At 42.7% G+C, this 14,202-nt stretch overlaps 1 protein-coding gene across 1 annotated transcript in view; it reads right to left on the bottom strand.

The window, feature by feature from the left end:
- Positions 1 to 1,146: 1,146 nt before the first annotated feature.
- The window catches only part of SMAD6 (SMAD family member 6), a 66,324-nt gene continuing 53,268 nt past the window's right edge, over positions 1,147 to 14,202 (bottom strand). Inside the window, exon 4 of the mRNA XM_077263256.1 lies at positions 1,147 to 2,531. Within this exon, the coding sequence (XP_077119371.1) occupies positions 1,990 to 2,531 (542 nt within the window). The 3' untranslated portion in view covers positions 1,147 to 1,989. The remainder of the gene's footprint in view (positions 2,532 to 14,202) is intronic.

Below are 14,202 nucleotides of genomic sequence, written 5' to 3' on the forward strand. Positions count from 1 at the left end.
AAGGGGTTAATCAGAGAAGAGTCCAATTGTAAACCTGTAGGAGCTGCAGAGTTCCCAATCAGAGACTGGTTTATCTGTCCATACAACCACAATAAGCCGTACACTCCATAGAAGGTGACCTTTATGGGAGTGCACAGAAAAAAACCTTTACTTACAACCAAAAATTGTAAGGCTCATTTTGAGTTTGCCAAAAGACATGTGGGAGACTCCTCAAATGTATGGAAGAAGGTGCTGTGGTCAGATGAGACCAAAATTGACCTTTTTATCCACCAAGGTAAACGCTATGTCTGACACCAAATCAATACAGCGCATCACCCCACAAACACCATCCCCACAGAGAAATATGGTGGTGGCAGCATCATGCTGTGGGGATGTTTTTCGGAACCAGGGAAATAGAAAATGGTCTTAATGAATGAAAGCAAGCAGAGATCGTGAAAAATGTTAGGAATTGAAAAAAAAAAAAAAACCCTAGAAAATTGTATACCGTTACACAATACACAGACTAGGGTTTTAATAAATATGGCAGAAACCACCGGTATCAATGGGTTCAGTCAACAGTCAAAGGGTGTAATCAGACGGCTGTATAAATTGGACTGCAATGCTCGGACTGTCCGGCGGTTCTCCCAAACAAAGCACGACAGCTTCATATATTTCCATGCAGCTGTCACGCTCTGGTCGGGAGAACCGCCGGACAGTCCGAGCATTGCAATCCAATCAAGGTCCGATTTATAAGGCCGTCTGACTGCGCCCTAGTTTGTATTTGTTGGGGTCTCTCAACTCTCCCCAGACAGATGATTGACGGTGGAGATAAAGATCAGTCATGATCAATTTTTGGACTGCCAACCCTTTTATCTCCAAGAGATAAGCTGCCACAAGAGATGTCTGGGAATGGTGCTATCAGAACTCAGGACTACTTGGCAGAACGAGCACTCCAGAGCATGGGAGTGACGACATCATTGAACCAGGGTTTGGCTGACAACTATCTAAAGTGCATGAGGGGGGATTTAGACTTGCAGGTTATGCGACAGATTTGTTAATGGCATAAAATGGCGCTGTACGATACTCCACCACTACCTGAGCACTCTTTAAATAACATCATTTCTCATGCATTTTCACTGTACTGAGTCTCATTTATTAAGTCTGTGCTGGAAGATCTGTAAAAGCCAAAGTGCATTTTATTTGTATTTAAGTTCATATACACATTGCACCATACATAAATAATGACATTGTAAAAATGACTCCGTATTTACAAGTATAATATATATTTCCATATAATATATAAACATTTTATATTAAATCTAGGGCATGGTATTTGGGAGAGTCCTTTAGTCAGGTGTGTGTGTGTGTGTAGTAGTAATATGGATCCCTCAGTCAAAAGGGAATTAACTATTTCAATGCCAGGGGCCTGCAGTTCATTGCAGATCTGAGAAAATAATAATATTTAAAAAAAAAAAAAAAAAAAAAATGGCAAGCAAGGCAGTCCAGGCCCTGATGGCAAGGAGAGGTTGATTGGTATGGCACCAGAAAGGTTAATGTGACATTATGCAGCTCCAGGTTTGTGAGCATAGGTGTCATTTTATAATCATGTGCATAGTTTTGCAGCACCAAGGTGTTCACAGCCATGGTCTTCTAACATGCAGGATGAAATGGCGGCTACAGCCATTTGCATGAGGAAACAAGGCTAACGAAAGGTTAAATCCCAAAGAAGGAAATGGTTCCTCAGTTCCCTATAGAAATCAGTGTATTGATGTTGAATACCCATCTTCTGGCAGTGAGGCATGATATGCATTGTTATTAATGTGGGTGTTAATGTGTAAAGGTAATGCATGCCTCCCTGATGGAAAATGGGTTTATCAGGAACCTAACTCACTAATCTGTCGGCTGGAAGTGGTATGTATCCTTCTTTGTTAATACACCAATTGAATGAAGAAAAAAACAAAATTGTAAAAAAAAAAAAAAAAAAAATATCTAAAAGGTGTGGGCTGGTTGCTACCGTCCTAGCAACACCTCCAACCAGCATGGGCAGGAAGTGATCATCTGGCGAGAGTAGCACGGTCCCCAGCCCTTAGCAAAACTGATGCGTATACTGTTGGGGTCATACGGTCCATCTGCATATTCCGGGGGTGCAGGAAGATGCTGTAGAATACACGACTTTTTATAGTCAAATACTTTGAGGGAGTAGCCAGGCATCACCTTGCGTACAATAAGAGTACGACACGTGGGCGAATCAAGCGTCGGGGAGTTAACAAAAATGGGGTGGTCGCTGCGGTTATAGGCCCACACCCCATCCGGCTCCTTGCTCAGCACGATACCCAGTCCAATCTTCCCTCGTGTCCTGGAAGCGGCCTCACTCCGATTCTCCAGGTTCAACTGGCCCAGACAGAAGCCACTCCCTTGAGGTAGATCATAGAAGATGCTGACTGACGGCTGACACACAGCATAAAGACGGCCCACGCGTGTCCTGTGCTCCCAGTACGCTACGCTGCACCAATGGCCCTGCTTGCTGGAGTCCAGAGACAGACTGGGGTCTACTGTGGAAGGAAACAAAATGCTAGAGTTAGTACAAGTTAAGTCAATTGACCATAAAATCTTGACAAACACCGAATTTAAATCAGAGCAAATTAAAGAAATAAATCTTTAGAGCTAGCCTGTTATTATGGCCCAGGACTACAATGACAACTCTGCTGGTTGTCACAGGCAAGCTTGTGACCAGACGCATGCCTAAGTATGGCCAGAAAAAGCTCTGAAAGAAGCTTTTTTTTCCCTTCACTGGTTTTCTGGCATCTTTCAAAAATGATGGAAAAATTACACAAAAACACCAAATGTGAATGAGCCTTAAAAGGATTTGTCCTCGCATTTAATACTGATGACCTATCTCTAGAATAGGTAATCAACATCAGATTATTGGGGGTCCGACACCTGGCAATTTCACTCATCTGCTGTTGGTACGTTTGGAGGTAGTTGGATGCACACATGTAAGGAGAGAGAGCACAGCTCTGTACACTGTAGTGGTCGCTGCTAAGGGCTGCAGATCAGATCCTACTCTTACAAATGTTCACATCTGGCTGCTTCCGGAGCCAATAGCAGCTGATCAGTGGCAGGGTTTGGACCCCCCACTGATCTGTTCTTCATTTTTAGGATAGAATTATATACCATTACAACCTTTTTAGCAAACACCTATTATGCAGTGAAATATTGGTTTTTACTACACCAGCTTACTATACAGTGTCTAGTATAACGAATACACCTTTTTCCTGCTCTGCAGGTTACTAAATTAAAATAGCAGTTTCAGACTATGGTAAAGACTCAGTCTCCAAATCAGTACACAAATAGTAATTGCTCTATGATGGGCCACTCTTCTGCTTAAAAAAATAAAAATAAAAAATTGTGCATACACCAAAAACCATCATATTAACGGTCATTAATATGCTTGCCTATATAGCGCTTACAGACATCACTGTCCCCATTGGAGCTCATAATCTAAGTTTCCTAGCAGGATGATTTTGGAGTGTGGGAGAAAACTGGAGAACCCTGAGCCCACACAAACACGAGCAGAACATTCAAACTCCTTACAGCGCAGGACCCCGTCGCTGTAAGGAAACAGTGCTAGCCACTGAGCCACCATGCAGCTATTTTAAAAAAGGAATACATTTGTTAACCATTGTTACACTGTAATAAAGTCTGGAACTAATTAGACATGAGCCGTATATGACATTTTATCTGTGCATTTTTTAAAGCAATAAATATCCTTGCATTTCTATATATTTATCATGGAATTAGGAGATTAAAAGTTGCGCAGTTCCCCTTAGGGTATGTGCACACGTCCGGATTTCTTGCAGAAATTTCCTGAAGAAAACCGGAAATTTTCTGCAAGAAATCCGCATTTTTTTTTGCGTTTTTTTTCAGTTTTTTTAGCATTCTGCAAGCGTAATTAGCTTGCAGAATGCTAAAGTTTTCCAAGCGATCTGTAGCATCGCTTGGAAAACTGACTGACAGGTTGGTCACACTTGTCAAACATACTGTTTGACAAGTGTGACCAACTTTTTACTATAGATGCAGCCTATGCAGCATCAATAGTAAAAGATAGAATGTTTACAAATAATAAAAAAAATAAAAAAAATGCTTATACTCACCCAGACGATCTCCTCAGCGGGGTCCGTTCCTCTTCCTATAGCTGGTGTGTGCGCGCAGGACCTTCCATGACGTCGCGGTCATGTGACCGCTCACGACCAATCACAAGGTCCTTCACCGCACACCAGCTATGAGAACCGAAGTGGCAGCATGCAGCGGTGAGGCGGGAACACTGCGGGGGACATCGAAGGTGAGTATAGGACTATTTTTTATTTTAATTCTTTTATTTTTGGCCAATTATATGGTGCCCAGTCCGTGGAGGAGAGTCTCAAGAAGTAAGCAGATCAATGGACTCCTAGGTTTTTAATGAACATGTTGCTTTTTTTTCCGCGATGCGATTTTTTTGCGGAAAAAAATCGCAGCATTTGCACAAAAAATGCGGAATACACTGTAAATAATAGGAGGCATATGTTAGCGTTTTTTTTCGCGTTTTTATCACGTTTTTATAGCGAAAAAACGCGAAAAAAACCGCTAAGAATCCTGAACGTGTGCACATGGCCTTAAAGAATATGCAATCCCCTTATGCAGAAACAGAAAGCTGGTTTTCAATTAGCTGAAGTGATAAACTGAATGAGGGAGGGAAGAGGAAGGAGATAAGACATTTGCAAAATGTTCAGGAGAAGGATACCAGAGCCTGATTAGGGTTACTCCAACATGCCAGACCTCATCCCCTGCCCTGGGCCCCTCACACAGGAAGCTGCCTCATCCTGCGGCCACTGAGAGGAAAGTAGGGCAAGGGGACGGGATCAATGCAAAGCCTGTAAGAGACATACATTTAGATGGAGGGGAGAGGTCACCCTAAAATAAACAGGGTTTGGATCTGAAGTGGCGTTCCACCGAGAACAATGAAGTAACCACTTACAGCTTAGAACATTCTCAGGACCATCGGGCATTACACTATAAAAGCTAAGGAAATGAAACTGGTTCTCTAGTTCAGCACCCCAGGACAATCTCTGATCTCCTGCCAAGTGCCTTCGGACCCACTTGCATTTTGGACAGCCCTTGGGGACCACCCTCCTCAGGAGAGGACCATATGATTTTACTTTTAGGCCTGGCTGTTCCTGCCTAAATGGAAAGTCTGTGACAGCAGTTTGGAAAGGACATCAAAGACCTCTGTGGTCTGAAAGGAGACGGCGGCTCCTGTAGAGTGCGCACATCCTAAATCTTCTCAGTCTTCCTGGCAAAAATCAGAGAGGGGGCAGGGCATAACCTTTCCTGCCAGGGACTTATGTAATGACATAATAGCCAGAGGCATTTCACAGAGCGAGGTGCATCTTAGCTAAAGCACCTAGCAAGACAGTCAGCGACCAAAGTCTTATATTCAGTTTAAGGGGCATTTACACTGCAAGATAATCCTGAGAGATTGTTGCTAAAAACGCTCATTTCACCAATATCTTGTGGTGTAAACAGGCTGACGATCACCCGATGAACATTCAAAACTCTCCTCCATCGAGTGAAATGATCTTTTATGCAGCGTAAAAGCCCATAGATCTCAGCGGAGAACTACTGCAGCCTGCGCCGCCTTTTCGATCTATTATAGGACTGCTTCGCCCGCATCGCTTACTTTGGTCTGCTTGTGTAAACAGGCATTCAAACGATGGGTAAAAGTTCAAGGGTCATATCGTACCACCAGTCATCAGTGTAAATGGACCTATAACATTATCCAGTCACTGTGTGGACTGCAATGCCCAGCAGGTCTCCTAACCCTAAACCTGTGACTGTTCCTGGCATAGTAGCCCGGATAATACAATCATGTCTATTTTTTTGTGTCTGTGAATTTTTGGATTAGTGTTCCTTTATGGTGTGTCTAAAAAGGAACACTTTTTCTGCAGAAAACTTCCACAGCAGACCAAAATAAAAAACAAACAAATGTTGCAGATTTAGTTCAGGAGGATTTGGGGGGCAGCACCTGTATGACAGTAATCTCCTGCAAAATCCACTACACCAAGGACCCAATTCATCATTTTCGCAATCACTTTTTTTTTTTTCGTCTCGATTCTTTATGTGCCAAACTCCACGAAATAGTGCTCGCGGTTTGTGCAAAATAGAAAGTGTTCTGCTTTATTTTTGTTTACACTTATAAAAAAAGTAATATTTTCTGCTAAAATGTCACAAAGTTAAAAAGACAAATAAAACAAACAAGTGTATATAAGTATCATACAGAATCACTTCTGAAGGATGAGGAGTGGGATTGACTGAAGTATATTTGCATCTTCGCAGCTTATGAATTACCTGCAGACATTTGTAAAACAAAACCACCACCTAGGTTGGCAAACAAATAAAAAAGAAAGAAAAGAAAGCAAACAAATAGATATTTAAAAAAATGCATAAATGGCACAAATTAAAAAATAGCCAGAAAGATGTCATTTCAAAACTGTGACATCAAAATCTTCCTTATTTTGATATAATCCTAATGTTTTAACTCCGTAAAAGAAATATCATCTCTACAAGTCACAGTCACTCCGTCTCCAGCTTTCCATCAACATCCATGACATCACTGATCTTCTCATACCAAGCTGTATGCTCAGTTAAAAGAAACAGCTGCTCTCTGCAATGATGGCTCCTGGCCCCGTCAACAGCACCAAGATGTTGCCAGACTCAGAAGGTGCGGTAAAATAGGCACAGGAAATATTGGCACAATGCCCGAGTAAGGGACTTGACTAATGTTATATTCACATGTGGCGTTTTTGCCAAATTTTTTTCCTGTAGGGAAAAAAAAAAACCTGCTCTAAAAAAACCCTGCTCTCTTGGCAGTAAAAGAAGCTGCTTACAAAAAGCAGGCTCTGCTGCATTTTTGCCATGTTTTTCAGGCGCAGTTTAGTGCCTGTTGTTCCTGAGTTTTCTGCACCTGAAACCTGCATTTTTGCTGAGTTTTTACACTTAATGCTTTCTATGGGTGAAAAAAACTCAGCAAAAATGCTGAAAGAAGTGATATTCTGCAGTTTAAAAAAATGCAGCAGTTTTCGAATTCAGTCAGGAGAAGAAAAAAAAACGTGTGTACCTGAGGTATCTGAAATCTCAGCTTTTGCTGGTACTGTAAAACGCAGCTTTTAATGTGCATAAAAAAAATGCAGCAAAAAACACAACATGTGAACATAGCCTAATGCATACACAGAAACCCAGCCATCAAGTTACAGACGTTTTCTCCCAATAGACTACCAAAACATGTTTTACCTGCCCAACCATTATAAATACATCTCAGGAAAAAACTATTATTTCAAAACACTCTTTTTCGGTGATTCCTTTGTATCTCCGTTCATACTGCACCCACACACACAAATGATACACCATTTGACAGGTAAACTTGCCCCCTTCAGCAAGAAAATAGCCAAACAAACCACACATCCATGATGTTATCACAAAATACATTTTAAACATTAAATTTCATAAAACTGCAGTATGGAAAAAATGACCTGCAGGTGGCACCACACTACCCCAAAAGCATACTAATACAAAGCTGAAACAAATCCTAACATTTGCCTTGGGGGCTTTTCAGCTTGCCGAACTCCTTGCCCAGCCGATTTCAGGCAGGTACATATAAAATATTTGCTGCATGGAAAACTGCTGCGGATCCGCAGCGTCAAAAACCGCAACTTGTGCACATGGCCATGTGCACACGTTGCGGTTTTTACCGCGGATCCGCAGCGTTTTTGACGCTGCGGATCCGCAGCAGTTTTCCATGCGGTGTACAGTACCATGTTAACCTATGGAAAATAAAAACCGCTGTGCACATGCTGCGGAAAAAAACGCGTGGAAACGCTGCGGTTTATTTTCCGCAGGATGTCAATTCTTTGTGCGGAATCCGCAGCGGTTTGGCACCTGCTCCATATTAAAAAAACGCAGGTGTAAAACCGCAGTAGAATCCGCACAAAAAAACGTGATAAATCCACAGGAAAAACGCAGTGTTTTTGCCCTGCGGATTTATCAAAATCAGTGCGGAAAAATCCGCACACCAGTCCGCAGCGTGTGCACATAGCCTAAAACTTTCCCGTTTACGACTTCAGGTTTAAAACTGAAGATATAAATGAATGCAGCCTAAAAGAGACCGGACAGGTTCTGAACCATCAGATTTTCCGTATTACTGGATAGTCATTGAAAAGTCTATCTTCCTTCTAAGGTTGCAGCTTGTTAGTGACCTGGAGTCACTTCTGGTTACAAGTAAAAAAAACTGCAGCGTTGAAATAACTCAGACTGTACATTGATTCCCAATGGGAGAGATTGGTGGAATCAACCTTGCAAAAATTGAAAGAAAAAAATCCAACCGTAGGGAGAAAAAAAAAAAAAAAAAAAAAAAGTAAAATAATCTGAAGATATTGCTTTTTATTTCTTAAAGGGATATTCCCAATTATTATACAATGGTGTAAATACGCTCAGTTATGGGGTCAATTCTCCATCATTTTTACTGTCAAAGTGGCACTGCTGTACAGGGAGCTGCTCCGTTCACGTACATAGGGCTGTGCTGCACTTTCCTACACTGCAGATAGATGGCAGTGCTGCTGTGGAGGGGAAAAAAAAAATGCTGCTCCCCCTGTTCTTTTGCAAGGTCCTGACAATCAGACCCTTCTGATCAGTAAGTAAAATACCATTATGTTTAATGTTGGGGGATCTCCTTTAGGCTGGAGTCACACACAACGTCTAAAAATATAAAAATAAATAAAAAACGGTCCATTGTACACGGGCGACAATCGCAGAAATGTCCCCTGAACAGTGATCCGTATCATCCGTGTGCCATGAGAGGATGCGATTTTCTCGCATGTAAACATCCGTGACATCCTTATGGCGAGATTTTCTCACCGGCTTGCAAAATGGACATATAATGGATCCATGGGCTCAAACATTCGTGAATATAATATATAATATATATATATAATGTCTAAGGTCCACTTCCGTCTGTTTGTCTGTCTGTTTCTGTCACGGAAATCCCGCGTCTCTGAATGGTCGTGACCAGCTGGGCGCGACCAATCAGCGACAGGCACAGTCTGGCCGCGAGTTGGCCCCTCCCTACTCCCCTCCAGTCAGTGCCCCCTCCATACTCCCCTCCAGTCAGCACCCACATAGCGTTTTAGCAGTCCATTAAACGGACTGCGCTACACCGCGGCATACATTATATGTATAGAATCAGTGACACACATACCTCTGTGTTCATCATCTCATTAAATACTTTTACATTTGACCAGCTTGATTTTCCTGAAATTGCCTGCGCCCCTGACAACCAATGTGCGAAAATTTAACACAGGCCAACTAGTAAGGGAAAAAACTGTAAGGAGAAAGGTTTTCCAATATATTAGGGTAGGTGCACACCCCCAGTAAATGCTGCGGGTTGGACTTGTGCAGTCTCCAGATGTTACAGCATAGTGGATGGGATTTCTGGAAATCCCATGCCCACTATGTGTCCACCAACGCCTGCAGATCACCCGCAGAGACGGACATGTGTTACCTCTCTCCAGACCTCAGCATGTCAATTTCTCTTCCGGAGACGCTCAGTCTCCGCAGGATAAATTTCACCCAGAGAATGTGTTGGACGTGGTGATTCCAACACGATTCTGTGATCACATGTGGCTTCACCTACGTTCCATAGACGTCAGTGCTTTGGACACAGCGAACAAGTGCAAAAGCACTGCCACTTCCGGATCGTCTGCACATATCCTAAAGGGTCAGTAGCCCTGAGGGCATGTGCACACGTCAGGATTTCTTGCAGAAATTTCCTGAAGAAAACAGGAAATTTTCTGCAAGAAATCCGCATTTTTTTTTTGCGTTTTTTTCCCGTTTTTTTTAGCATTTTGCAAGCGAAATTAGCTTGCAGAATGCTAAAGTTTTCCAAGCGATCTGTAGCATCGCTTGGAAAACTGACTGACAGGTTGGTCACACTTTTCAAACATGAACATGTTGCTTTTTTTTCCGCGATGCGATTTTTTCGCAGAAAAAAATTCAACATTTGCACAAGAAATGCAGAATACACTGTAGATAATAGGAGGCATATGTAAGCGTTTTTTTTCGCGTTTTTATCACGTTTTTATAGCGGAAAAAACGCGAAAAATACTGAACATGTGCACATGGCCTTAGGGACATTTTCTTTTCTCACTTAAATCCATGTAATTTGAGAGCACAAATCACTTTTCTCAATTGGGTCTCTTTAAAAACTTTGCCCCATTTATTTTCTATAAACTTTGAGTTGCAATATCAATTGCTAGCTTCACAATGAGTTGACTGAGCATCTGATACCAGTGAGCTCGTTCAGATAAATACAATTTCCTATCAATCGGTCTTTTTTGAGCTCTTTTCAGCTGATTTATGATCATGGACCACATCAAAATTGAACATCCAGGGGAAAAAAAAAAACAGCATTGGCCCATTACATCCATTGCACTGGTTATTTTATTTTTTTTGACGTTGCGCAGCTATAGGAATATTGCCATTATTTTTTTTGCTTACCGTACTTCTATAGCACAGCAACTCATTACAGACATCATCACCATTTCCATTGGAGCACACAATCTAAATTTCCTATGGTTTATTAACATTCAAGTATAGAAACTTTTTTTTTTCTTACCATTTCGAATTTGTCAATTAGAAGTTTTACCAGCCATACTTAGGCTGGGCTCCCAAATTTTGCTCGTGTTGCAGCAGGGAGCACTTTTAGGGGGGACTCTAACAAAGTATCTCTATGTATGGCCAGCTTTATACTCAGCGGAATAGTAGTGCACACATAAGAGTACTGTACACACAGGGACAAGCCCTACAGGGTCACACTCGTACTCCCCTCCTTGCACATTCAGGATCCTGCGGTCACACGTAGGGGTACAGTAGAAGCCCTACAGGGGCACACTCGTACTCCCCTCCGTGCACGTTCAGGACCCTGCGGTCACACATAGGGGTACAGTAGAAGCCCTACAGGCGCGCACTCGTACTCCCCTCCTTGCACGTTCAGGATCCTGCGGTCATACATAGGGGTACAGTAGAAGCCCCACAGGGGCACACTCGTACTCCCCTCCTTGCACGTTCAGGACCCTGCGGTCACATATAGGGGTACAGTAGAAGCCCTACAGGCGTACACTCGTACTCCCCTCCTTGCACGTTCAGGACCCTGCGGTCATACATAGGGGTACAGTAGAAGCCCTACAGGCGCGCACTCGTACTCCCCTCCGTGCACGATCAGGACCCTGTGGTCACACATAGGGGTACAGTAGAAGCCCTACAGGGGCACACTCGTACGCCCCTCCTTGCACGTTCAGGATCCTGCGGTCACGTCTGTGCAGAGGTTTTGGTTTAAAGGCAGAATAAAAGCAGGATGTTTGTCTGAGGTTACCCTGCCCTCAAATAAACATCCCGCAGCAGCCTCATCCCAAGCACAGGCTGAGCAGTGTGAAATCGCTGGCTCCATTCTGCATTGCTTCCATATCCTGCCTGTGCTGAGCAGGGCACGTCTTCTACAGAGGCAAGGGCTGGAGAGATCTGGGGGGGAAGCAGAGGAATGTATAGGAGGGGAGGAGTACATTAATGGAGCAAGGGAGAAAGTAAAACAAGAGGAATTTAACTGGAGCCTGGACGAGGAATGTTGGGTGGGGGAGCGGAAGAAATGACTGTTTGAACGGTGGGTCAGAAAAGCAAAGTGTAGGCAAAAAAAAGTCTAAGTAGGGGGCAGAGGAACACTGGGCAACTGAGGGGCTAGGAAATACGAACACCTCTTAGTGAAGCAGTCTAGTGTTGCTCCCTTCATCTACTATGGAAAGTCCTCCCATTGATGCGGCCCCAGTGAGCGTCAGTAACATTCTGACTATTCCATTCACATTCCTTCACAGGTTATAGAGCTGCCGTTTATAAATCAGACAGATGAATCCACTGAACCGAAATTCTCATAGTAAATGTAATGCCCAAACCTTTGCACAGACACATTCATCTGAATTAGCCTTGCACATATTTTGCTTTAGTGCCATGTTCACATGTCCAGTAATCGTCCGTTAGAATGGATCCAGCAGCCAGCCGCTGACAAAGCTGTGCAGACGCCACCTTTTTTTTCTTTTTCGCCAAAACAAACTGATTTCAACTGGATTAGCCTTTTTAGCATTAAAGTCTATGGAAAGCGGATCCGTTACTTAGCCGTCCATTTTTATTTCGTTTGAAAAGGATCCATTTTTGGCTTACTGGATCAGTTTCAGTTTCAAATGGAAGAACATAGATGGCCAAACAAAAAAGTTGTGTCTGAACAACTTTTTTTGTCAACGGATTGTTGAGGGATCTGTTCTAACGGATGATTCCTGGACATGTGAACATGGCCTTAGCGAGAGGACTTGTACTGTACATTGATGAACACTTGGCAAAAGTCAAACCACCGGATACAGGACGTACCACAGCGCAATAAGACTAGCTGTTACATATATTTAATCGTAGGGGAAGGTCCTGGACCAGCAAAGTATGAAGAACACACAATGGTCTATCAGAGATAAGTATATGAATAAGCCCTTCTTAGAACTAAAGAAACTTTCAAAAACTCAGAAGTCAAGAAGTTCATCTCCCGGGTTGCCTCAAGGATGTCACTCAGCTTTAGACTGATGATGGGCAATCACCCCGAAACACTGTCTGTAGAGTTTGATGCTCGTCATTCCTCCCTGGTCATGCTGCCAAGCTCCGACACTGACTTCTAGGAGAGCCACCTTCCATAGTAGCTTCTACTTTACATACATACAAACGTATGCATGCATGTATGAATGAATGTATGTGTATGGCAGGCGTCTGAACAAGTATGTATGTATGTATGTATGTATGTATGTATGTATGTATGTATGTATGGCGCATGTATGTATGGCAAGCGTCTGAACAAGTTTTGGAGAAAAATATGCGGTACACCTAATGGAAATGTACATATGCCTTTTTGCACTGGTTCTTATTAACAGCCCCTCTCTCTACATTGTAGAATTTGGACCTTGAGCACCAACATGGACAGCAAGTGATGATATTGTATGTAAAGCTCTCCAGAACCTATGACGGCGCTATATAAACAAGCATAATAAATAAGCTGGAAGGTTTATTCTTTGCTACCTCTGGTTTAGTCCAGTCCCCTTTGTTTTTGGGGGAAGACTCGAGTCGTGGGGCAAATACAGTTGTGTTGAGTAGGAAGAAATGTACCGACTCCAAAACTAAAAACATCAATATTATCTATTAATAATATTTAATAAACTCACTATGAATACTTTGTTGCATATTTACTTTCATAGGAAAAATTGTAATATTAAAAAGTGTAATATTATTTATGAGTGAGTGTGCATGTGGAATCCTTATAAAAACAGCTGTAGAAGCCGGGAAGTCGGTCCGGGCTGATGAATGATGAACTAATGAATGACAGTAGGGGACTCAATGTCATTTAGATGCACGTGATCTATTTATAGTATCCCCCCCCCCCCCCCCACTTCACGCCATAGGAAAGGCCATTAGGATTGCTGGCGACTGGGGATATTCGAGGCGCTATACAGGACAATGGGCTTCCTGTTTCTCAGGGCTTGAAACTTCCAAGACAATAACAGAGGAGAACCAGGGGGCCTGTCCTTAAAAAGCATTTACACCGTGTGAAGAAATGCCTGACATGACATTTAACACACATAAAGCATGTAGTTGACTTTACCAAGCAGAGGCAATAAACAACTGCTGAACACACTGGGAGCCCACTATGCGGAAAGACAAAAAAAAAACAACAAGCCAAGAGGGCTGCCCCCAATTTCCCATAGTGTATGTCTGCCACACAGGCTGAACACTATAAGGCCGGCGTCACACTCGGCGTAAGACAATACGGTCCGTATTTTACGGCCGTAATACGGCCGAAATACGGTGAAATGTTCCCAAAATAGTGATCCGTAGGCAGGGTGTGTCAGCGTATTTTGCGCATGGCATCCTCCGTATGTAATCCGTATGGCATCCGTACTGCGATATTTTCTCGCAGGCTTGCAAAACCGACATCTAATGGATTTATGTGCTCAAATGTTCATTAAAACATATATACAGTATATATATATATATATATATATATGTCATTGAGACACATATATATATATTCTGTATTTAGATTTCATTCAGCGCGAT

This window comes from Ranitomeya variabilis, chromosome 5 (assembly GCF_051348905.1).
Source record: "Ranitomeya variabilis isolate aRanVar5 chromosome 5, aRanVar5.hap1, whole genome shotgun sequence".
Taxonomy (NCBI): domain Eukaryota; kingdom Metazoa; phylum Chordata; class Amphibia; order Anura; family Dendrobatidae; genus Ranitomeya; species Ranitomeya variabilis.